We start from the raw sequence: 26,526 nt of genomic DNA on the forward strand, positions 1-26,526 counted from the left end.
TCCTGAATGCCATCTGTGGGGTTAACCATGCCAATAATGCCCACACCATGAGCATCAAAGACATGGGTAAAAACACAAAGAAATCCAGGACCAGGCAGTGGGGAAGCTATGGTTCCACTGTATTTGAACTCCTACGTAGAAGATATTGCTAAAAAGCGCCCCAAACTAGATTTAAGTCCACGACAATTATACATGAAAACTCAACTGTTACTAATGCCTTTACCCACCCTTTGGTTTCATCTCGGAGAAGGAAACCCAACAAGTGCTCTTCTGTCATCTCTTGGCTCTTCTTCTTCCTCCAACTTTACCACTTTGCTCCGTCAATTCCCATTGGCCTCCAAGTTTGGTTCTGCCCCTTTGGCACTCTTTCTTTGCTGTTGGCTCACACATGTATCACAAAAATTCTCAAGAGGATCAACCCTCCTACATTCTTAACCTCCTATTTCTCTCCTTCTGACCATGACCAAACTCCATTCTCTGCACTGCACTCCAATGATTTGTGCAGTGCTGTATCCTCTTACACCTTTGAATGCAGATACTGTATCTTACTCATATTTACCCACCACAACAGCTACATGCAATGGCTGACTTATAGTGGATGTCTAATAAATAATAGGTTAAAGTTAAATTTTAAAAGGTGCTATAGTATTATTTTGCCTGCATAGTCCTAGCTGTTATCACATGCCCAGGTTTTGTGAAACTGCACAGGAATATGCCAACTTCCCCTCCTCCATTTATAGTTGATTGATCCAAAGTCAGTACCTGACCCAAACTAAAAGCCAATCAGAATACTTTCTGTGCATATTTGGAATCAAAGCAAGGGAAACCATGCTGGGTAGTTTATTAAATGGAAAAAGACCAAATCCAGGATCTATAGATTGCTATATGGCATTAGCATCAAAATAGGATAGTCTGCAGAAAGAGAGAAGAAAGCACATAAAAAGGAATGGAGACAGAAAGAACTGACAGTATCCATGCCCTTGTTTCTAATTATTTCCCAAGTCCTAAGTAGCCGTATTATCCCTTTGGTTATAGAGATTTATTTTTTGCTTAAGCTAGATATTGTAGACTCCTGTAACTGCAATAACATATTCTATAAAATACAGGTGCCAGAATCATGGGCCATATATTGTTAATTGCTTTTAACTTAATAAGATAAAAGTATATTTTTAGAGGGAAAAAAATCTAATATAGAAAGGTAACATGGAAATGTCACTTGAAATCAGGTAGAACAAATATATCACATCAGCATACGTAGAGAACAATCTAGTAAGAAAAAAATATGTAGTGGGAGCTAATTGTAGCTTTGGATTGCTATATTTCTGTATATTCTCTCAGGACAAAAAGTTCTATGTATCTATTACACTATATAGGATTAGGGTAACAATGTATTAAACATCATCCTGAAAATGTTCCATTGAACATTGTTCAAGCTAAAATGTAAAAGTGTACTCCACTGTGGCCACTAAATACATTTTCAATGGAGAAATATGAAAGGATACAAAGCAAACACTAAAAAAAATTAATAGCACAAATCCTTTGTCAATAAGTTGGTAGAAAGATCATCTGATATAATGTAAATGATACATGATGATTGTTAACTTGTGATAAGCTTTCAGTATAATACTTGTGGCATGAGATACATGCTATGCTTCTAATTATAATGTTATGAAAAACTCTATATGAACCATGGTTGCTAGTATCTACCCTGAATTTGTTTCACCAAATATAAGAATTTTACTTTCCACATTAAAGAAAAGAACTACATAGAGCAAAACCTTATAGAGGCCACTACGATAGAGACATAAAAAGCAAATGCAATCTCTGTAAGCTACTGAATTATTAAATATTTTCTCAAAACAGTTATTGGTTTGTATGGCTGTAGTTAATCTTAAAATGAAAAAAAAAAATCACTTCCTAGACTAAATAAATGCTCATCACAATAAATGCCTAAGTTCCAGGAGAAGACCATAAGACTATGTAGTTCTAAGTGTACTCAACAGAACTCTGAAATATGGAAAATCATTTTCAGGAGTACTTTGTGGAACATGTTTCATGTCTCACATTTTCTTAGAAACAGTGATAACTTACTAAAAATAATCTGGAACAAAGGTCTGTTTTACAAAGTTAGCCGAGGTTGAAGGAGTCAAAGGAAATCCCCAGGGCCTTAGTGTAAAAGGCAGCTAAGAAGCAGAAACATTTCTAGGGTCTTTTTTTTTTTTTTTTTATCAATCAATGCTATCTTTACTAAATGCATCTTAGGGTTAGGCCATCATAAGTCTTTAAGCCCTTAGCAAAAGTTACCAATTTCTTCAACCCTTTATTAAACATGTATTAATGCATTATTATTCTTTATTGTTTAAGGTATTACAAATAGTAGTACATATTTTAAAGATGGAGCAGGGGTTGGAAAAGCCTAGGCATCTGTGAGTGAGGGTGGTGGCTTCCTGTCCATGGCTATGCGTTTGCAACAAGAAACTGGAGTCTTGACTCAGGTGGTGAACACAATACAATACACAGATGATGTATTATAGAACTGTACACTTGAATCTATATAATTTTTAACAGAGAAAACATTTTATTTTCAAATACCCATTATTATATGAAAACAGAGCAGGTGTCAGGCTAAAAAAATGCCTCAATTAATTCCAAAGCACCAATATCATTATCATAGGTTCTTTTATTACAATGCAAAAGAACCCCACTATATATTCAAAACAAATACAGTTTAAAAATAAATTCAGGACAAGAAATTAAAAGTGGAGTAATAAATAACTTAAATAGAAAGAATACAACACAAAAAGGATAAAAGCGTAACAAACAAAAACAGAGAAAACAGTTTTTGAAAAATACTTTAAGATACAAAATGTCTGATATGACCTGTGAGAGTAAAAGGTATCTGACACAAAATACAAAATAAAAAAGGGAAATAATTACAGATATAAAATTTTTAATAATAAACGTTTTTGGATCAGCTATACACTAATAAATCTTAAAACCTAGGAGAAATGCATAGTTTTTTTAAAAGTATAAAATGACAAGTTGCACCACAAAGTAGAGAACTTGAAAAGAAAAATAAATACTAAACTTAAAGGTAGTAAAAAAAAAAAGTCAAAGTCTATGGTTTTTTTCTCTTTCAAGACTAATATCTTTAATAAAAAAAAATAAATGTCCTTTTAGTATTATCTAGGATCTTCAATATTCTTTTAAATATTATCAGTAGTGAAATAATTGTCCTCTGCCCTATCTTAAAGGTAAGGCATCTAAAGTTTTCCCATTAAGTTTTAATATATAATGTTATCAACCAATGTCACCCCAATAAATTCAATAAAAAATAAAATAAATTTGTCCTGGTTAACGCCCCTCACCCCAAAGAAAAGAAACTAGAAACATCTCAAATGTGCATGCTTGCCCCTCCCTCAGACGTCCAAAATACGCAGGTAGTGAGTCATGTGTTGTGAGCCCACATGGAGAAGTAAAAAGGAAACTACACAATCAGCTGACGGCCCCCAAGTATTCTGTACTTCCTTTGTAGACTCAATTATCCAAGAATTACTTTTAATTCTTTCCGTTTTAGGTGTTTTACATGCTCTTACCACACTTATTGAAAATGCCCCGGTATTCTGGCTACTGGTGTGGCACTCTTGAGGAAATGGACTTGAACTATATTGTGAAAATGCACTAAGCCTTTTGTTTGTTCCTGTGGATCCTGGATTACTATGGCAATTTAAAGAGATTCACAATGCCTTCCATATACTATTCAACTCAGCTCATAAATTGAAAGCACTTTTACTTATATTAGCCTGGCTTTAGTAATTGACAGTGAAAATACTCTGGAATTGTTCATTACCTAAAGGCAGGTGTTCATTATATTTTTAAATGAAAAAAAAAATCAATAGTTTACTCCCTGTGCTAATTTTTGAATATAGTTTTCTTTCAGTTGTTTGGGTTTGGGGTAAAAAATGAAATAAAATAAAATAAAAAATAAAAATAAAAACACGTACACAGCCCGGCCAGTGTGACTCAGTGGTTGAGTGTCGACCTATGAACCAGGAGTTCACGGTTTGATTCCTGGTCAGAGCACATGCTTGGGTTTCGGGCTAGATCCCCAGTGTGGAGTGTGCAAGGGACAGTTGATTAATGATTCTCTCTCATCATTGATATTTCTATCTCCCTCTCCCTTCCTCTCTGAAATAAATAAAAATATATTTTGAAAAATATAACAAAAATAAAATCATGTATACATATATTCTGAAGTTTAATCTCTTTTGAATTAGCTCTTGAATAGCTGTGAACTAAATGTCAGGTACAAAAGAGGGATTAGAACAATTTAGATTTCTAAATGCCAGAATACAATCTAAAAGTAAGACACCATTACCTGGACTGTTGGTATTTAAAATAATCATTTTATGAGTGATCTTTCAGGAAAATGCCAGAGAGAGTAGCTATAAGGAGAATGAGGCCAAGTGGTATTTCTTTGAATCAGGCAAGTTATAAATATGTTTTGAATAAATCTATATGCACAAGGAATCAACCTTGATGTTGCAAAGATTTCTAGGAGGGTTAACTCTGTCTCATTTAGCCCTGCTAAATTCCTCCAATGAAGACATATGATTTAATATTTCCCATTTCTCTAAGCAATCCTTAAATTACAATAAGAAAAAGTTTTACTTATCAATATGCATGCTTCCAAATTTTTTATGACTTATAAAAATAGGTTGGCAATATAATTTTTCTATATTCTGCGCAGTAAGGTTATATCTTTGAAATCTCTGAGGCCTCTAGGTTACACTTATGAGGTGCTAAGTATTCAATACATCAAGCAAAAAGTAACAATAATACAATTATTATTGGCTACTTCCACAAATTTAAAAGTACGCATATTTAAGAAAGCTTAAAATTTAAAATTGGATATAAATTCCAAATAATGAAGAAATCTTACATGCAGCTAATAAGAAATGAATAGGTTTCTTTTGTTCTTCTGTTGCCATATTTTTATTTATAATGCAGAAAAATAGTTCTAGATTATACCAGAAAACAAAAAAAATGCTACATCTGAATAATATGTTTCATTTGTGAAATATATTTATGTAACATATTTTATTTGTAAACTAGAGTAGGTGTGCTTCTTTAATAACTAAAGAACATTTATTTGTTTTTCACTAATACTTTATCTTAGGACATAACTAAACTGGGTCATCACCACCTCACCCAACTTTAAGGAGGATTAGTACAATGAACGTTATAAAGCAGCTATGAAGAGTTTTTAAAGGATGGGGACCAGCATTAACTGACAAAGAAAAAACTTCCTCTAAGTCATCACAAAAAATGTTTAAATTAAAAAAAAATGTAAAAGGGGCTGATGGAGATTTCAGATTGAGTAAGATCCTCACATTTCATCTAATCTAATGCACTCAATCCTGGCTAGAGAGTGTACCAAATGGAATCAGGATTACTATCATACAAAACTTCCCCTACACAACCCTGTCCACATTCCCCTCCTACCCCCCTACTGCTTTCAACACATCTGTTTCTCTGTCTGCCAATGGACCACCACGTAGAAAATCTCCTTAACCCAGTCTTTGTTATAAGGCTAGTATGTCTGGGTATCAGCTTTTCAAGGAGGCAGCTGAGGTAGGCCAGATCACCCATAAAATCAAACGACTGACTGGTATCACAAATGATAGAGGGCTGTTGGGATTCATTCTCTTCAGATGTTCTTCATATATTTTACAAATGCCTCTCATGCATTCCTTCACAGATTCTAATCAGCATAACTTCTGCCTTCCGGCCTCTTGGTGGGCTGTACCAGCAAAATGGTGTGAAAGCTCCACACATGAGCTTAGCCACCAAGTAATGCTTCTGAAATACTGGTTCTCCAAGTGTCTCAAGTCAGGCACCAACTAAAAAAATGGTTAACAAATTTCTTGACATTAGGAATTTGTGACGTTTATTTGTATTGTGAATTTTAAGAATGAGTATAAACATACACCATTTCACAAATGAATTTGATCATGGCCTAAATGATTGGGATCTCAAGAATTTGGGACATCCTGGGTGGTGTTTCTCAATGGTTAGAGAGTTGGCCCATGCACCAGAGGGTCCCAGGTTCCATTCCCAGTCAAGGGCACATACCTGGGTTGCAGGTTGATCCCTGGTTGGGGGATGTGTGGGAGGCAACCAATCCATGTGTCTCTCTCACATTGATGTTTCTCTCTCTCTTTCTATTTCTCTCTCCTTCCCTCCTCCCTTCTACTCTTTCTAAAAATCAATGGAAAAATATCCTCCTCGGGTAAGGATTAACAAAACAACAACAACAAAAAATTTGGGAAATACTTCTCTAGGACTACAATGCCACTAGCTTATAAAATAAACCATTTCATTAAACATGGTTCAACAACCTTTGGTATCAGAAAATTATTACTGACACAAAATTAAAATTCCATTCATTGTATGTTTTTCTTTCTCATGCTCACTTGTCATCACAGGCATGAATTTGTTAACTATATGTTTGAGCTTTTATCAGTCATCATATAGGATTACAATTTTACAATTGCAAATCACTTCAGAACACCAACCTATAAGCAAACTCTGCAATCTCATCTTGAATATGATTTAAACTTAAATGTGGACTAGTATTATTAAAAATGCCAATAAAAATGAAGGATCATTTTAATTCCAGTATGTTTTTAGGTTTACTGTAATATATCAGAAAACAAGGAAGGGAAAAGAAACAAGAAACCCCAAAATGAGTATAACTGGTATTCTAAAATTTCATAATCATGGCTAACACTGCATTTAATTAAATGTCCTAATTTCTCAATTCAAAATGAGTAAATTAACTACTTGAGAGGTGTATTTCTTCTACAGTTTGGGTAGTAGCATCATTATGACAATAATCTTTGCATTAGTAGTTTATTTTAAAATAATACATATATTATAAATATTCAAATTGCACAAAAGAGTATGTAGCTAAAAAAAGGTTTTCCTTGCTGTAGCTGGTTTGGCTCAGTAGATAGAGCATTGGCCTGTGAACTAAAGGGTTCTGGGTTTGATTCTAGTCAAGGGCACATACCTTGGTTGCAGGCTCCTCCCCAGGCCGGAACCTGGTCAGGGCTCATGCTGAAGGCAACCAATTGATGTGTTTCTCTCACATCGATATTTCTCTCTGTCTTTCCCTCTCTCTTCCACTCTCTCTAAAAATCAATGAAAAAATGTCCTCAGGTGAGGATTAAGAAAAAAGGCTTCCCTTTTATCTCATATCCCCAGTCTGCCCTTTTAGCAATAGCCATTATTAAAAGTTTTTGTATCTTTTTCAAGAAAAAATATTTATATATACACAATTCTGTTGAATGATGATGTCTGTTTAAACACATCTTCCATTTTCATGTAAATCAACATACCACTTTTTCTTGCTCTTTATCCTTATAATTTTAATGTATAAGAATAAAGAAAAATGTAGTGGGATAATTTTCCACTTTACATAGAAAAATTTTTCCTCCTTTTTATTTCATGTGTCATATTTGAACTTTTTATTGGAAGGCACAATATATTAAAACATTCAGCTTAAGATGTTGACAATAATAGCAGTAATAATAACAGATACATTTCAGAAGCCTGTACTACTTGATATTAGCTTTGCTAATCATATTTACGATTATCTCACTTAGTTCTTTCAACAAATCTCAATATAATTGGTAGCATTATTCCTTTCCTAATACAGATAAGGAAATTGACTTAGAGACATTACTTAAGACATAACTTGCCCACTTAACTAACTTGTTTCAATGATTCCTTCTTCCCCTTTCCTTTCACAAAATTCTCAATACAACCATTCAGTTTATAGTCTCCAACTCTTCACTGTAAAATCTCAGGGCTGTAAGCCTTCAAGAGCTAAAGATCCACAGGGTGTGGCTAGGACCATTTAAAACTAATTCTTTAAGTTCAAAAGATACTCGTTTTAAATTTATAGGGGGAAAAAGTTTGTTTTCATAACCTAAAATATGTTTTTCTAGAAGGATATGTCTATCTATACCGTATAGATAAAAGCCTAAGCAACTGGCCGACCAGCCAGTAGCTATGATGTGCGATGACCACCAGGGGTAGATGCTCAACACAGGAGCTGCCAAGTGACAGCAACTTTGCAGGGTGCCCTCTTGCACTCCGGGACCCCTTGGGGGTGTCAGACTGCTGGTTTCAGCCCGATCCCCACAGGCCAGGCCGGGGGACCCCACAGGTGCACAAATCCGTGCACTGGGCCTCTAGTAATAAAATATTAAGCTAAGGTTGAGAGCCAACAATCCCAACACTCAAAAATCATATACAATTAGAACCAGGAAGAATCTTTAATTACAGTTTCTTCTTATCACTATTTTATTTTTATACATTCATTTATTTCTGTATATCAGTGACTTTTGATACTGGAAACATTTCTCTTTATGAATTGGCTGTATTAAATCATACTTGAAATATAAATTATATATTTTTTTTTACATTTTTATTGAATTTATTGGCATGACATTGATTAATAAAATGACATAGGTTTCAGGTGTACAATTCTATAATATACCATCTGTATATTGTATTGTGTGTTCACCACCCCAAGTAAAGTCTCCTTCCATCACCATTTATCCCCCCCTAAACCCTCTTCTATGTTCCCTTACTACCCTTTTCCTCTTGTAACCACCATGCTGCTGTCTGAGTCTTTTTAAATTTAATTTTATTGTTTTTTCATCACCATTTATCCCCCATATCCCCTCTTCCAAATCCATGCACCACCCTCACCCTCGCAATCACCACTGTTGTCTGTGTCTGTGAGTTCTTTCTCTCTTTTTTTTCTCAATCCCTCCATCCTCTTAACACACCCACTCCCACTAGAGATGTCTTCCTATCCTCTATCTATGAGTCTGTCTCTATTTTGTTTGTTAGTTTATTTTGTTCATGAGATTCCACATATGAATGAAATCACATGGTACTTACCTTTCTCTGACTGGCTTATTTCACTTAGCATAATGTTCTTCAGGTCCATTCATGTTGTCGCAAAGGGTAAAATTATCTTCCTTTTTATGGCCAAGTAATATTCCATTGTATAAATGTACCATAGCTGTTTTATCCACTCATTGACTGATGGACACTTGGCTTCCAAATCTTGGCTATTGTAAATAATGCTGCAGTAAACATAAGGGTGCATCTATTCTTTCAAATTATTGTTTCAGGTTTCTTCGGATTCCCAGAAGTAGAATTGCTGGGACATAAGGCAGTTCCAATTTTAGTTTTTTGAAGTAACTCCATACTGCTTTCCACAACAGCTGCACCAATCTGCATTCCTACCAACAGTACATGAGGGTTCCGTTTTCTCCACTTTCTCACCAACACTTGTTGTTTGTTGATTTATTGATGACAGTCATTTTGACAGGTGTGAGGTGATATCTCATTGTTGTTTTAATTTGCATTTTTCTGATGATTAGTGTGTTGAGAATATTTTCAAATATATTTTGGCCATTTGTTTGTCCTCTTTGTAAAAGTGTCTATTTATGTCCTTAGGCCATTGTTTTTAAATCCTCATCCAAGGATATGTTTATTGGTTTTAGAGAGAGAAAATTGAAGAAGACACAAATAAGAGAAAGCATACACCATGTTCATGGATAGGAAGAATTAGCATCATTAGATGTCCATACTACTAAAAGCAATCTATAAACTCAATGTAATTCCTCTCCAGATACCAATGACATATTTTACAGAACTACAACAAATATTCCAAAAATTTGTATGGAACCACAAGACATGAATAACCACAGTAATCTTGAGGGGAAAAAACAAGGTTGGAGGAATCACACTATGTGATATTAAACTATACAACAAGGCCATAGTAATCAAAACAGCATGGTACTAGCATAAAAACAACAGCTATATAGATCAATGGAACAGAATAGAGAGCCCATATACCCATGCCTCTATGGTCAATTGATATTTGACAAAGGAGGCAAAAACATACAATCTGGTAAAGATAATCTATTCATTAAATGGTACTGAAAAAATTGGGCAGATAAAAAATGAAGCCTATCATTTTATAGGTAAGAAAATTATCAATTTATTATTCTTTCATAATGATCTCCATGGTGAAAGCGACATGAGAATTTCTCTGCCTGGAGTAGGGAATACATGTAAAGCATCCTAGACAGACAAGTGGCTATAATGTATTGTATTATCAGAAACAGTGGTCTCTGAGTCTTCCCCAAAAGTAGCAAATCAAAATCAAGGAACTAGCTTTTTCTTTCAGCAGTTCAATCCTGTTTTGTTATTACCATTGTGGGCTAACTTTCTATGATGACAGGAACTCTTGGATGAGTGTTCTTATCACAGCTATTAATTCACCCTTTACCCCTTCCTTCTGTAGACCTTAACCCCTCCTCACAGGACCTGTATTCTATAAGGTTTAATCTCTGAACCAAATTAAATTTCTCTACATCTTTATTTAGAATATGAAGACTAAAATGAAATGTAATTCTGTACTCTCATTAAGTTTGTTCTGTGTTGAATAGGGGAGAAGTGTTAATGCTTGCCTCTATTCTGTTGTGTGTGTGTTTTTTTTTTATTTCTATGGCTCAATTATTTCATTTATGGTCTAAGTGAGTGGGAATCTCAATCTGCAAAATGTTACATGGCTATCTCTAAATCTAGCATACTGATGAGGACAAAAGAAAAACAAATAGCCCTAGCCCGTTTGACTCAGTGCATAGAGCCTCAGCCTATGGACTGAAGGGTCCCAGGTTGGATTCTGGTCAAGGGCACATACCTTTGTTGCAAGCTCAGTAAAGATCCCCAGCCTTAATGCAACCAATTGACACAATTGACACATTGATGTTTCTCTCCCTCTTTTTCTCCCCCTCCCGCTCTCTCTAAAAATCAATGGAAAAATATCTTTGGGTGAGAATTAATCAACAAAATAAAAAAGAACAAATAATCCAAAAAAGAGACAATGTAAAGGTCATTTTTATTTGGCAATGGAATAAAATCACGTAATACTCATAATCACATGGAAGCTCACTAGCCTAATATCATCATTGAACAAGCAAAAAAACAGAACAGAAACATGAAGTGACTAAACCAAAATCCCTCAGTTGCTGACAAAGGTGGAACTGAAACATAGGGCGTATCTTCCCTCTCTTGTCGTCTATATCACTCTGACATTGATCACTGGCAGTCATACCTCACTGAGTAGGAAAGTTCCTGGTCACTGTTATTAACTCCACAATGATCCTGATTACTGTTACTGACTCAACAATGATAAACCAACACACACTATTAAATGCTTTCTGTTTAATCACTAAATAATAAAGTTAGTGGGGTGTATGGACTGTTTGCATGGGGCCTGTTTTCTTAACTGCTTTGTCATTTTATTTTATAATTTGTGAAGCAACTATATTTAACAATGCAATTATGTGGTTAACAAGTACACACTGGTTCTATTGTGAGAATCAATGTTATTTTTTTAAAAGTTAGTGGTACATTCCGTATCCTGCAAACATCTAAAGAGAAAAAGCTAATAGATTGTGTAATACTCCCAGAAGGCAAAGTAAATAACCAACAAAAGAGTAAAGTAAAATATGATCTTATGTTTAAAGTGTTCCTGGGCTTTGTTCTGTGGTTTCTTGTTTTTTTTTTGTAGGTAGGTAGGATTGCTTTTATTTTTTTAAATTTTTATTTCCGCCTGCCCTTCCTATAAAATACTGATTTAGAACCTCAGCCTTTTGACTATTACATACTGCTGTGGAAAATTTAATTATTCCACAGTTATCCTAACTATTTCTCTTATGGAGAAATCTCTAAATTTATAATTAGAAAATGACCTGGGGAAAAAGAGAAGACAAAATTTAAAAGTTGTCAAATTGAAATATCAATACTTCATCTGCTATTAACCAGACTGAGATTGAAACTATTGAAAAAAGTCATGTATATTGGGTAATTTGCTCATACTACTTTTGATGTTTGTTTTCCCATTAAAGGATTAAGTTCAGAAGGACGGCATTCCAAACACTGGAGACTGTGCTCAAAAAATGAATATTATAATACTCATTATTTGGCAGTTGCTGAATTGGGGCTTTGTGTCCAAATAGGCATACTTCTCAAAAATGTGCTTAACTTGATAGGAAAGGTATAACGTACATTTCCAATGTAATTTTATTTTTTAAGAAAAAAATCCACAAATCATGAAGAACACAACTAAATTCATATATTTATTTTAATAAAATGACAAACCAAATCTAGGCTGTTAGTAAGTGCAGTTTAATATTTAGAGGCAGATGCCCTGGAGAAAAAGGGATAGGAAGGTAGGATGTGGGGAAAAGTCTTATAAAATATAAGCATAAGGAACAATGCTGCTAGCCAATGAGAATGGGATTTAATTGGGTTCTATTTGTTAATAAACCAAGAGAGGGAACCTGTAACTAGGAACGAATATGAAGTTTCTGCTGGCCTTGAATAATTCTATTCAGAGGTTTCATGCATGAATCATTGTGTACTTGATTCCAAACAGATGTAGACAGATCATTGATAGGGTCCAACCAGTTTTATACAGTAAAATTAAAAGAATGAGGAAATCCCACTTACTTGACTTTATTTGATATCTTTGCCCTGATTACTTTTGATCCATATGCTATAGTGCATTCAAAGTTCTATATTTAAAAGACTAAAAGTGAGAGTAGATTTTATAATTCAAAAAATAAAAATGTACAATTTTTAAACTTAAAATTGGTTATAAAAGTATATTGGCCATTATTTTGCAAAGTGCTACTGTGCATGGAACACAGCAGGTATTCAATAAGTGGGAGCTAACAGTGACAACATGTTAGACTTATATTGGTTCATCTGAACAAGTATTTTTATAAAATATTAGAAAAATACTAGAATTTCTCTGCAGGAATTCAGGAGACAACTTGAGTAGCAGATCATAGTAAAAATTTACTAACAAGGTAGTCTATGGAAAATAACAGAATAAAACCATGATATAGAAGTTAAAATTCAGAATAACTGGGAAGGATCCAAAATAAAGAAATATAATCAAGAGTTAAAATAAAAAAGTTTTAAGAATTAAGACTATTTTGCCCAGAGAAGAGCCCTATGTGATCCTGTTGACCAATGTCACCCCAATAATATTTTTAAAAATTACACTGCTGAACCTTAAAAAAAACAAAAACAAAAAAAAGGACAGCCAAAAGACTTAAACCACCTATCAAATACCATCAAAAAATAAGATGCTATGATAAATCCATTTCTGTACTGTTTTTTGTTTATCAGTACTGGCCTGTTTCTTAAAATGATATGTTACCTTTAAAAGTATAAAGTTTACTTTTATATATATATTTTATTGATTTCAGAGAAGAAGGGAGGAGGGAGGGAGAGATACAAACATCAATGATGAGAGAGAATCATTGATTGGCTGCCTCCTGCACGCCCCCCATTGGGGATCGAGCCTGCAATCCCAGCATGTGGCCGGACCTGGAATGGAACCATGACCTCCTGGTTCACAGGTCCATGCTCAACCACTGAGCTTGTCAGCCGGGCTAAGGTTTACTTTTTAGTAAAAATAAAATCATCTCATTTTTCTCATAAGTTTTTCTCAGGTTTGTGTCTGAAACTTTAAAATGCTCTGATAGAAAATACATTTTCAAACATCACACCAGATTTTCTCCATATTATCTCTAAATTTTATTGTTAACAGCTTTCAAGGCACGACCTACAATACAAATGTATTTTCTGTGTCACAAATATATTAATATTGCCTGCATGATTGATTAACTTGTTCAAGAAATATTTTCTACACTATTTTTTTTGCCATATTTAGAAAAAGCCCTTATCCACAGGTTTAATCTAAGAATTAAAAACAGGATAAATAAAAGACTATCAACAATTTACTGCCTATTTACAATGTGTTCCTTTATCCTATAAAAACATACAGTTTTTTAAAAATATATATTTTATTGATTTTTTACAGAGAGGAAGGGAGAGGAATAGAGAGTTAGAAACATCGATGAGAGAGAAACATCGATCAGCTGCCTCCTGCACACCCCCCACTGGGGATGTGCCCGCAACCAAGGTACATGCCCTTGACCGGAATCGAACCTGGGACCCTTCAGTCCACAGGCCAAAGCTCTATCCACTGAGCCAAACCAGTCAGGGCAAAACTTACAGTTTTAAAAATAAACTAATTTAAATAAATTTTATATGTCTCTAGAAAACCTTACACTTAATGTTTAATGTCTATGGAAGCTCTGGAGACACAATTATTCAAGTTTTTATTTTATATGAACTAGGATTGGCACCTGGAGGAAAAGTAGACTGACTTTATTCCATTTCTTCTTCCACTGCATTGCACAGCTTGAGCAGACTATGTCAAATACTTTATTGTTTTTGTTTATTTTAAGAACCATAATTCAAGAGGTTAATCATCCTCTAATTAAAGTTCTAAAAGAAATTGAGAGATTGTCTCAATCTACATATTTCTTAGTCACATGTGAATAAATGTTGCAGCTTTAAATAGGCTTCATTAATAACCAACACTTCTAATTTTAACTAATGCATTTATTTAATCATCATATATGTACTTGGGACATACTATATAGACAATGAGTAGAAAAAAAAGATTAAGAAAAGAGCTCTTGCCTCCAGGAACACAAAAATCCTCTTAGAGAGAATGACAAGATAAATAGGTAATAGACAATAAATGAAATTAGCTCTGGAACTACAGAGGACAGACAGTTTAGGGAGCTAAGGGGAGTTTCTGGAGGAGGTGGCATAAAAATTGTGTTCTGAAAGATGGGAATGCTAGTTATTTTTTCAGATAAAGGAAGGGTGATAGCGGATTGTGTGAAGGAGGGAGTTCTAGAATAAGTCAGTGACATGAATAACAACCGAGGAACAACAAGGCTATGGTTCACTTAGAAGTAGGGCTGGAGCATGGAATTTCAAGAAAGAGTGTGTTAAAAAATAGAAGAAGGACCTTAAATGCTATGATAGGAAGTTTGCGTTTTATCCTTACTCTAGCAGGGACTCTTTGAAGTACTTTAAGCATATTAGTTACAAGATTCTACTCATATGATATCATATCAATTTGATGGCAAAGGGGAGAAGAGATTGGAAGGGGGGCTAGACTGAAACTGAACAAGATGAATGTGTAAGGCACCTTCTCATTTTTCCAACAACCCCTCTTCTATCACATTTTGGCTTCTGACCATGAATTGCATATTGCAATATTATATACCTTTAACCCTTAAGAATCTCCTCTCTCTCTCTCTCTCTCTCTCTCTCTCTCTCTCTCTCTCTCTTTCTCTTTCACACACACACACACACACACACACACACACACACACACACACACATACACACTCACACACACATTGAAGTTTCCATAATCTGATTCCAGGGGAAGATAAAGTTTGCGAGGTAGGAAACAGTGATCTTATTGGACATTGCTTTAGCCTCTATAATCTGTCCTATTTCTTGCCCAAGGATGAATATGGGGCTAAGGATCAGCAGTAAGGGTCTTTGCTGCTGCCACATCCCCCATTATTGTTGTGAGAGGTAGATTGGTTCCAAAAATGGCCCTAACTCTCTCTCTCTCTCTTAGTCTTTATCCACACCTTTTGAAAAGTATTTTTAGCTCCTTCCCTTCAATAAGTGGATATGATTTCCCCATCCTTGCTCCTTCCAATAGGTGGGTATGATTTCCCCACCCTTGAACTTGAGCTGAGTTTGGGACTTGTCTTCACCAACAGAATGTGGCTTCCAAGAAAAATAAGCCTAGGGAAGCATCTCTCTCTCTCTCTCTCTCTCTCTCTCTCTCTCTCTCCATATATATATAATAAAAGCCTAAGTGACAGTTATGGCAGAACAACCAGAATGGCCGGTCGCTATGATGTGCACTGACCACCAGGGGGCAGACGCTCAGTGCAGTAGCTGCCCCCTGGTGGTCATGCGCTCCCATAGGGAGAGCGCTGCTCAGCCAGAAGCTGGGCTCATGGCTGGCAAGCACAGTGATGGTGGCGGGAGCCCCTCCTACCTTCGTGGCAGCGCTAAGGAGCAGCGAGCTGAGCAATAAGGAGCAGCAAGCAGGCGGGTGATAAGGAGCAAGGGGTCCCGGACTGCGAGACGGATGTCCAACTGCCAGCTTAGGCCCACTCCCCCCGGACTCCTGGACTGCGAGAGGGTGCAAGCCAGGCTGAGAGACCCCACCCCCCACCCCAGTGCACAAATTTCGTGCACCGGGCCTCTAGTCCTATCTAATAATAGAGTAATATGCAAATTAACCATCACTCCACAACAAAAATGGCAGCCCCCATAGCCACAAGATGGCGGTGCCCAGTCCCCTTAGCCCTGCTGCTGGAGTGTCCGGCCTGTCCATAGGAGCAGCGAGGCTGGATCTGCCTCCCGGCTCCACTGCTGCTGCAGCGTCTGGGTCTGTCAGCCCCGCCGGGGTTGCGGGGGACCAAGCAGCGAGGCATGATCCGCCCCCAGACACTGCAGACAGAGCCCCGACAGCAGGGCTTGGAGGCTTCGTTCACAGGGTGATGGCTGGGGAAGCCCCAGGCCCGGCAGACAGAGCCCAGACAGTAGGGTTTGGGAGCTTCCTTAGTGCTGCAGCGATGGGAGCACCCCCAGGCCCAGCAGGCAGAGCCCAGACAGCAGGGCTTGGGGGCTTTCTTAGCGCGGTAGCAGCAGGGAAGCCCCAGGCCTGGCAAACAGAGCCCAGACATCAGGGTTCGGGAGCTTCCTTAGCGCTGCGGCGAAGGAAGCACCCCCAGGCCCAGCTGACAGAGCTCAGACAGCAGGGCTTGGAGGCTTCATTCGCATGGTGATGGCTGGGGAAGCCCCAGGCCCAGCAGACAGAGCTCGGACAGCAGGGCTTGGGGGCTTCCTTAGCATGGCAGTGGCGGGGAAGTCCCCAGACATGGCAGACAGAGCCCAGACAGCAGGGCTTGGGGGCTTCCTTAGCAAGGTGGTGGCGGGAATACCCCCAGGCCCCACAGACAGAGCCAGGACAACAGGGCATGGGGGCTTCCTTAGTGTGTCCGTGTCTGGGAAGCCCCCAGGCCTGGCAGACAGAGCACACTGCAGGGCATTGGGGCTTCCTTCACATGGCACATGGGGAGGCTGGCAGAGAGCAGAGAGCAGGGCATGGGGGCTTCATCTCCATGGCTGCAGGGAAACCTCCAGGCCCCGCAGAGAGCAGAGAACCATGGGGAGTGGGCCTAAGCCATCAGTAGGACATCTGCTGAGAGCTCCTGGATTGTAGAGAGTGCAGGTTGGGCTGAAGGACCCCCGTGCACTAATTTCGTGCACTGGGCCTCTAGTAGATATATAAAAGACTAAGTGACAGACCATCTCATATGACACACACTGGCAATTTAAAAATAAATGTCGACTCACGCATGCACGATACATATAAAGTTCTCACTGGCACCAGACGCACATGACTCCAGAATGTATCTGAAGACAAATATTGGCACAACGTACCTCTGAAGCTGAAAGAAAGCATCGTCCATGTTTTTGTTGTTTTTATATCATGTCTTTGTTGTTGTTGTTTATTAATCAATTTATCATTGTTTTTATCAATGTTGTTTTATATCATGTTTTTGTTATTTTTATATCACGTCTTTGTTGTTTTTATATCATGTTGTTATTGTTTATTTATTAATCAATTTATATATTTTTATATATTTATATATATTTATATATTTTTTCATATACATTTTACTAATTTTCTTTCATCTCTGAAACTTCTATTATAAAGAGCGAATAGCGATTTAAAATATTTTGTATTTTAATGTTATACTATATTATATATACTATTTTGACATGTAATTTTTGCAGTAACATAATTACCACATGAATCTTTCTCTAATTAATTTCCTTTCAATGTGCAGGAATCCGTGTACCGGGCCACTAGTTAGAAAATAAAAGACCATGAAGAAGAATCAATTTTCCCTGAACAACAACCAGCCAACTCCCAGAAGTAAAGCTTCCTAGGCTGAACCACAGCAGACTAGTAGAATGAAGACATCAGGGTAAAATCAGAAAATCACCCAACTGCCCAGACTAAATTGCCAACCTTCACAATAATGTACTACATAGAATGTTTGCTGATTTAAACCACTATGTTTTACAGCGCTTTATTATGTCACATATTTAACTGATACACTATGGTTCAAGAACTTAATAATAGTAGTGAGACCTCTTTTTATGTTTTTTGCTTGATTTGAAGCTAGGTAAATTCCAAACCCAGAAACCTCCCAACTATCAGGGAAAATCCTTGGGAATATACTGACACGAGTTTTAGCCACAAAGGACAATACCTTCTCCATTTTTCTTCCCTATTAACTAGGACAATACTATGGCATCCTTTCTTTAGCTTGTGTGCTTAGATAACACCCACTCACCATTCCTTATCTCCACCCATTGTTTGGGTTTTCTGAGTGACTGAGACACTCAGAGATAACTGAACCAAATAGCACATGGGTGCCTAATTAGGAAGAGTCAGTCTTGGCACCAACTGTTTAGAACCCCCAAATCAGGGCATCATTTCTAACTGATACAATTGTAGCTTACATGGACAGACAGATGTAGGACTTCCTTTAATTTTATAGACATCCCTGTAGTTCTTTTAATCCAAATTTATAATAAGCTGCTGAGAAATCTTACAGAAGAACAGAACGAGAATTGTGCAATTGGCTGAGAAAGGATTTCAGGATCTCACTGCAAAAGCCCTTCCTAGATACTCCATAACTAAGTATAGCTCCCAGGTGAATTTCAATCACCATTATTCTCTTGGCATCGCAGGTGAATTCGGTTTCCATTCCAAACCATGAGATCCTTAATGTTCCACATCCACCTCAATATTCTGGAGTTCCAAGCTATATCCTTGTCTCTCTCTTATACTTGATATTAAAGGGACATATAATTCCTATTGTTAGTTCACTGTAGCTGATATTTTAATTTAAAAAAAGGTTAAAAACATGCAAAGGTCAGGATGAAGAATGCACATCTTATAGTTAAGTACTCTACGACAGACATATAAACAGGAAAGTCATTAATAATCATGTTAACCATATAATTTGTCATCCAAACTGCACTTCTGAGAGTAAAATAGGGTACAGTTAATAACTGAATCAGGACATCAGGCATAAACCAAGACTGCATTAGATATACCAGGCTGTATGGTTCACTGAGTGATAAAGAGAAAGCTGTAGGAAAAGGAAAAAGGGGGAATCAAGGCAGAGAAACTAGACAGCTATCTAATTTCTAATCCATTCTCCCACAGTTTAGTTGCATTATGCTGTAATACTATGAATTCTTAGAAAATCACACATAGGCATGTTCATTGAAGTACCTGAACTTCAAAGTCAAATTAAGTTATCTTTTGATTAGAAATTGTTTTGGATTATGCACAACATTGAGTTCCTCTTAAATGTAATGGACAATTGATAACTGACTTGATAAATAAGAGAAGAAGCACTAAACGCTAATTTCATTCTTGGAACATACACTGCAATAATGGTTTATGATAATAGGTTACCATGAAACAATTACTATCACAGCACATTTGAAACTAGTCTTAGCTGAAATATGTATGGTATTCCACTTAATAATAAGGTGAAAGGGAGAGAACATACATTTTGTTATTTAAGTGGAGAAATTAGCTGGATGAAAATATCAGTATTTCCAAATACAATACTTTGTACACTATAGGAATACTTATAATAACTGTATGATTTAAACTTATCATATAGCCTATAATCCTCTTCTTAGATATGGAGAATCTATTATAGTCTTGACTTTGATCTCCACAGGGAAGAAACAATTCTGACCAAATAAAAAATAATGAGAAATATAAATGGGCATTTTTCTGGTCTTTTTCATTTCTTATTAAAAGAAAAACTGATATCCAAAAGTAATAGTCAAATAAATATTACTTCATCAACCACTACTTCAAAGAAAACTTTCTTTAGTATACCAGTGAGTTAGCTCATTTCTTAATATGTCACATATATTAATGTATAAAAAATGAAATGAAGGGGTCATATATGAGGTGACAAAAGGATATTTGACTTTGGTGGTAAACACAATGCAGTGTACTGATAATATGTTATAGAATTGTACACCTGAAACCTATATAATTTTATTAACCAATGTCACCCCAACAAATTTAATTTAAAATTTTAAAGAATGAAATGGTCCTTTGTGAAAACCTAACAATAAAGAATAAATAGCACTTTGAGAAGAGTTAAATTTAAGTTTATATGCATTCACAGAGGCACGGAGATACTCTTTTATCATAGCTGCATCCACGTTGCTCTATTACATATTTGAGATCTATATTGCATATGTCTACTTGAGTTAATGGCTTCAGAGAGCTAGAAATCTTTAATGTTTTACACAAAATAAATGGCCAGAGCAATAAGAGGTATGTGTTTGAGAATATAAGACCAAGGTGATTGTAGAGCATTAAAAATACTATATGACAAAATGCTGCCATCTTACACCAAGTAATGCTGATACTGTAGTGCTCAGTTTTACAAAGGCCTATGTTTAGTGGCATGAAAACTTGGGGAATAAAAGAAAAGAAATATTTTGCCTGCTTTTAATAAAGTGGTGAAGTGATAATTAAGTGAAATAAAAAGTGTCATTCTAGTAAGAATATAATGAAAGTCTTAATATAGCACATTTTGTTTGAAAAGTTCAAATGCTGAACAAGGGAATTACTAATCAGAATCATGCATTACGTAAGGAGAAAATTTTACAGATTGGATATAAAAAGAAGCAGGAAAATAACTTTCCCAAGGTCACATCATTTGTATATGGCATAGCTAAAAACTGAACACATATAGTATAGACAGAATTTTCTGGTAACATTTGCATTGTTAAAGTATTGTTGAGTTTTTTTTTTAATAAGTCAACAGTAGACAAGCATTCTCTTCCAAATTTCTATTTTAAAAAGCAGTTTTGATAGTTTGAATTTTCTAAAAAGTCAAAAAATGTTTGGAATACAACTTTTGTTACATTAGTCATAAAATCTTTTGGATTTGTATAAAATTGAAAACATGAGGAAAGCATTAGTATTTTCTGTGTCCTCTCTATTGCACTCCTGACCATGGTGCAAATCAACTTCTTTGTTTAGGAGCACTTGACAGGTGTTCATGTAAGGCTTTGTTACATGAATATAGATAGCATCAACTATCACTTTTATCTTGTCCTCGGAGCTATATATGAAGTTTAAGTAGAGGCAGGCTTTCAGGAGGGATGGGTTACACTTATAGGTATTTTTAAGATCTAAAAACATTCTCCTGGTTCTCTTAACCCAAGAGAGTTGGAGACTAATTCCTCTCCATGACACTTTTTTTTTTTTAATAGCCCTATTCTAGCCTGGAGGAGTAAGCACAAGATAGTAAAATGAGTTTTAAAAGATAGGAAATAGATGGAAAATTAGCAATTGAGGTACATTGACATTTTCTAGTAATAAAACTTCTATGAATTATGTGCATCCAGCCTGTCTGAAAGAATTAGAAAAGGACAAGAAAAGACTGCACCTTGTCCTGATAGGCCTTTTACCTTAGGTGATCAGAAACAGTTTTGCGCTGAGGGTATCTGAGAGAGTAGGTCCTTAGCTCACCCTTCTACTTACACATGAGAAAGCTGAAGCCCAAAAAGGTGAAATGACTTCTCAATGTGCCTGAAGATAGGTCCTGAGCCAAACCTAGAAAAGCAGTTACTGAAAATAATACCCTATTAAATTGTAATGTTATGGGATTAAATAAATCACCAAAGAAAAAAACAACATTTACTGGATACTAAGCAGTTTTCAGTTTTAAAATTCATAAATTTAATAGTCTCACATTATGAAAGGACATTTGATTTCAGTTGATGCTTTTCCCTAGGCCTTCCTGAGATAAACTGATACTTTCTGAACATAATATACCGCTAAGACAAAAAAAAAAAAGTGTGTGTGTGGGGGGGGACACTTTAAGGATGTGTATGTCTTTGAATTAACCTCATATCAGTGAGCAGTTAAGAAAAAAAATCCGAAGAGGAGGGCGCACAGATGAGCCAAGTGAAGAAACAGTTAACTGCAGGGCCCCACCTCCTTGTTGTAAATAATCAAGGAAAGCCTTTTTAAAAGCAATACAAAATGTCACCACAGGCTGACGCTCTTTCGATAAGAATAATGAGATTCCTTGCTCCCTCAGACGATGTACACATACTTCATTGCCTTTATAATTCCGCTTTTCAGTTTTCGTGGTTCATATATACTTTTCCCTTCCCTTCAAAACTGGTACCATGCCATGCCTAAAATATATCTATGACTGGTATGCAGGAGCAGGTTCATGAACTAGAAGGTGTGTCCTCTGGATCTGGACCCACCCATTCGAACTGCTGCGGAAATGAAGGGCGGCCAGCGGGGAAGTCACTTGGCCCCGGGGACAAGGCGGGCATCCATCCCCACCAGGCTGGGCGCCGCGCAGGGCTGGAAGCAGGCGCACTGGCAATCCAGGACTCGCTCTCCAGTCCGGACCAGGCGCTTTGAGTGCCATAGTCCTTTCTGTTAAAACACACGGACCGAGAGTTTCGCGCATATGCCAGCCGGCTAAATTCAAGGAAACTGCTGATTTGAGGGGCTGAGGCTCTGACCCCTGGGGGAACCCCGCCTGACGCTCGCGGAAAACGAGAAGAAATGGGTGCGGAGACAAAACGCGAGCCGGCGCGCCACAGGAATCGCCACGAAGGGGGTCTGAAAGAGGAACCGCTCCCCTTTTAGCAGTTAAATGTGCGGAAAAACCTGTCCCGCGAGCTGACCCCGCTGGAAAGGAATACCAGGGCGACTGCAGGGAAAGGAAACGGGGCGTGTGGGTGTGTCCCCGGGGTGGGGCTGTAGGTGAGATGACACTCTCAAAGTGGCGAAAGGGTTACACTGAAATCCAACTGTGGGCGTGATTTTCTTTGCATTTTACGAACTACAGCACCCTCATCCTCCCTTCTCCCTCCTCTTGGCTCCAGATTGAGCACCCTTCCTTCTCACAGCAACACTGGGATCAGGAAAAAGAGAAAAAAATCCACACTGTGCCAAACCTCAGGGGGGGGTCTCTCCTCCCGCTCCCCCGGGGTTCCTGCCCACCCCCCACCTGCTTTAAAACAGACTGAACTCGCGTTTCACAGTCCCCGCTCCACACCCGGAGACTGTTCACACACGCCTCGTTCTCCAACCTCAGAACAGCAGGTGAGCTCATTCCCTCACCCAGAAATGGAACTTTGAGAAAGAGATCGCGAGGGCCCCCCTCCCCCGCACCACTGCCAACCACAAACACACACAGCTGCAGGTCACCAGCACTTAGCATCCTCAGATTCTAGCCCCCCTAATCTCTCCACCAACCCCCCCCCCTTTTCCTGGGAGAGACCCAGAGGCTTTCAAACCTCCTCTTTGGCCCCACCTTGCCAACTACTGAAGGGATGTGCACAAATTAAAGATGCAAAAAGGCAGTGAGTTTTAATTTGAAAAACACTAAAGTAAGAAAGAAATAAACAGAACCTGAAGTAACAGGAAGTAAGAGTTGTGCTTGCAACTGTCTATAAAGGGCTAGCGACCTAAACTTCATATGGGTGAAAAAAAAAAATTCTTAAAAAATCCTGAAGTCTAGCGAGGAAATAAACCTGCTGCTCTGTCAAGTGCGCTGTGAGGGACCAACTCCTGTCAGCAGCCCAATGGTCTCGGCATACAGAGCCAGGGGACGGCCCTAGAGCGAGAAAAGGGATTCCCGTCGAGATATTTTAGTTTTGGGGGGTTTTGCCTTTTTTTTTTTCTTTTTTTTTTCTGAGGCTCAGAACAGAACTGAGATCTGAGGTTGAATCACAAGTCCTGGAAAATTCACAAACCTGGCTGGGTTCTTTGCCTGCCGTCATTCCTAAACTCACTACCCACCCCGACCACGCGGGAGGGGGCGTCCGAAGGGCGCTGTGAGCTTTAGGAGGACTTGAAGGGAGCTTATTCAAGCCCCCCTTCTCTTCCACCTCTCCCATCGCCTCTTCGACTGGTACCGCGGGGAAGTTACCAGGGGATTTATCACGAAAAAAAAAAAAAAGTGGGGGCAGTTATTGCCTCCGAGGGCTAAGCGAAAGGAAAACTGCCTGGAGCGAAGTGACGTGGACTCTGAGACCCAGGGGCCGGATTGTCAGTGGGCAAGAGCTCGCCGCCCAGGCGGGAGCCACTGGGGGAAGCGGGGGGGCCGAGCCAGGCGAATGCAGCTCGCCGGTCCCCGGAGCCCCGACCCCGGCCGCACCCAAAGTTCCTGGAGATTTACCCGGTGCCCCAGGGGCTGCGCAAACTTAAGCCAACCGGCCGAGCCCAAACCGTGGCACAGGTGCCTGAACCCAGGGCCAGCCCCGCGCCCGCTCCGCTGTCCGTTTACCTCCCGGACGCACCTGGGCGCCCTGCCCCGCGGGGCAAGGCCGGGGCGGGGGAACCTAAGGAAACTGCCCGCCCCCCCCCCCCCCCCCCGGCCCACGTCGGCCTGGGGGCTACTCGAGGCCTCTGCTCACCTGGCCTGAGGACAGCAGCGGAGATCAGGAGGCAGAAGACCAGACGGCAGGAGGGGGCCGCCTTCGATGCCATATTCCTCCTCCTCCTCGGGAGCCACCGACGGAGTCCGCGCCGCAGGAGCAGGAGGGGGCGTCGTTCCCTACCCCGCGCTGCCCGCGCACTCGCCGGTCGGGACGCCGGGGGCCGCCGCTTCTTCCAGACACACCGCCCCCCGGGCTGTGGGCGCTGCGCCTTCGGGTCTGCGCTGCACGTTAACTTTCCACCACGCAGTGGCCAACTCCTCCTCCCTCCTTTCAGCACTCGCCCTGGGCCCCCTGGGCTGCTTCTCCCGGGACGGCGACCCTCTCTTCTCGGGAGACACTTGAGCAATTCGGGAAGGTGTACGTGGTTCTTTTTGCCCGGTCTGTTATTTTCCCTTTTCTTGGAATAATAATGCTGATGATAGTGGCAAGTGTGCGCAAAAGGCCGGTGCCAGGAAGAAAACAGCCGGGGATGGCAACAGGGGGCAGCGGGTCCCGGCGGTCTCCTCAGGTGGCAGCAGTTGGGGCAGCAATAGCAGCAGCAGGGATAGCAGCGGCGGCGGCAGCACTCGGGGCTGCTCTGAGTGGAGGACTGGGAGGCGTGGGTAAGCTGCCGGTCTCCTCCTCCCTCCGCCTCTGCTCCCCCCGCCCTCCCCTCCCCTCCCCTCCCCTCCCGCCTGCCCGGGACGCTGCACGGAGCAGGTGGTTGCAGCGCCGATCCGCAGCCTAGAGGCGCTGCAGGACCGAGGCGAAGACTCAGCCCAGCTCCGACACTGCGCCCGAGCGGCGGGCGCGCGAGTGGGCGGGGTTCCCCCCGGACCCGCCCCCGGTGCCCGCCCGGCCAATCGGGAGCGGACGCAGACGCGCTCCGGGTGGGCCCCGACGCGGCCGCTTCCCGGTAGCGTTACCCTCGTGATAAAGCCTCTCGGTGCTCGCCGCTCAGCCAGCCTGGTCGCGGTTCAGAAGACCACATTGCCCTTTTCTGTCCCCAGGACTCGCGTCGCCTTGACTCACTCCTCGGGGACTTTTCGGCGGTGGCGTTGCAGTCTGCTTCTCCAGTGTGGAGAGCCGCGGGGCCGGGCGGAGGGGGTGGGAAACGCTAAGGCTGTGGGTCCGAGGGCGGGAGCGAAGGAGGAAGGAAGGGGCTGGAGGTGACGGCATGGTGGAAACTTACCTCTAGGGAGTTAACCAAAGGCTAGGGTCTGCCCGGGGCAATTCACTTATTGAGCTGATTTCTACTTCTTCCTTCCTCCCCGCTCCCCACACGCGCCCCCTTTCGCACACACCTTTTTTTTTTTTTTTTTAAAAAGGCAGATGACTTGAGTGGACTGCCCAATACCAAATAGAAATATTTACTCTTTCCCGGGGGGGAAGATTAAATCAGGAAAGTCTAGAGAGCATGCTTCGTCACAAGGATCTTCCCAGTTGTCTACAAAGCCAGCGCGTGCCTCTTTAATTTTGAATTAAGCGGCGATTTTAAGTTACAAACAGAAAATCCTCAAGTTAGGCAGATGGAGAGCCACGCTTCTCCTGGTCGGTTCCAGAAAGCCAGGCACCCCAGCAGATGGACAGGCTTCTTGGGCAATTTCTGAAGATTGAACCACCTCCCAGGCGGAACATGGGAAGCTGCGTCGCTTTCAATCAGGCGGAGAGCATGAAGGAATATTTTCCTCTAGAACACCAGGGTGGAGCTGTCGGAGCCCTTAAGTGGCTCTAAATCAGGGATGCAGGATCACAACTCTCATCCCGGAAGCTTAATAAAATATTGGTCCCTGAACCACTTTGCCGGGGCATTAAATAGCCTTTCCTGCATCGCAGGGTCACCCCTGTGTGAGGCTACTCTCCACCAGAGAATGCCAACTGGTGATGGTCACATACTGTGCTTTCAGCAAAAGGCTTGGAATCACCAGCTAGATGCGGGTG

At 39.7% G+C, this 26,526-nt stretch overlaps 1 protein-coding gene across 4 annotated transcripts in view; it reads right to left on the minus strand.

The window, feature by feature from the left end:
• The window catches only part of ALCAM (activated leukocyte cell adhesion molecule), a 206,986-nt gene extending 181,787 nt beyond the window's left edge, over positions 1–25,199 (minus strand). For all 4 annotated transcript variants that reach the window (XM_079767372.1, XM_079767370.1, XM_079767373.1 and 1 more), the window contains exon 1: positions 24,583–25,199. In XM_079767372.1, coding sequence (XP_079623498.1) covers positions 24,583–24,655 — 73 coding nt within the window. In that variant the 5' untranslated portion in view covers positions 24,656–25,199. The remainder of the gene's footprint in view (positions 1–24,582) is intronic.
• Positions 25,200–26,526: the final 1,327 nt, after the last annotated feature.

The sequence above is a fragment of the Cnephaeus nilssonii genome (genome assembly GCF_951640355.1).
Source record: "Cnephaeus nilssonii genome assembly, chromosome: 3".
NCBI classification, from domain to species: Eukaryota; Metazoa; Chordata; class Mammalia; order Chiroptera; family Vespertilionidae; genus Cnephaeus; species Cnephaeus nilssonii.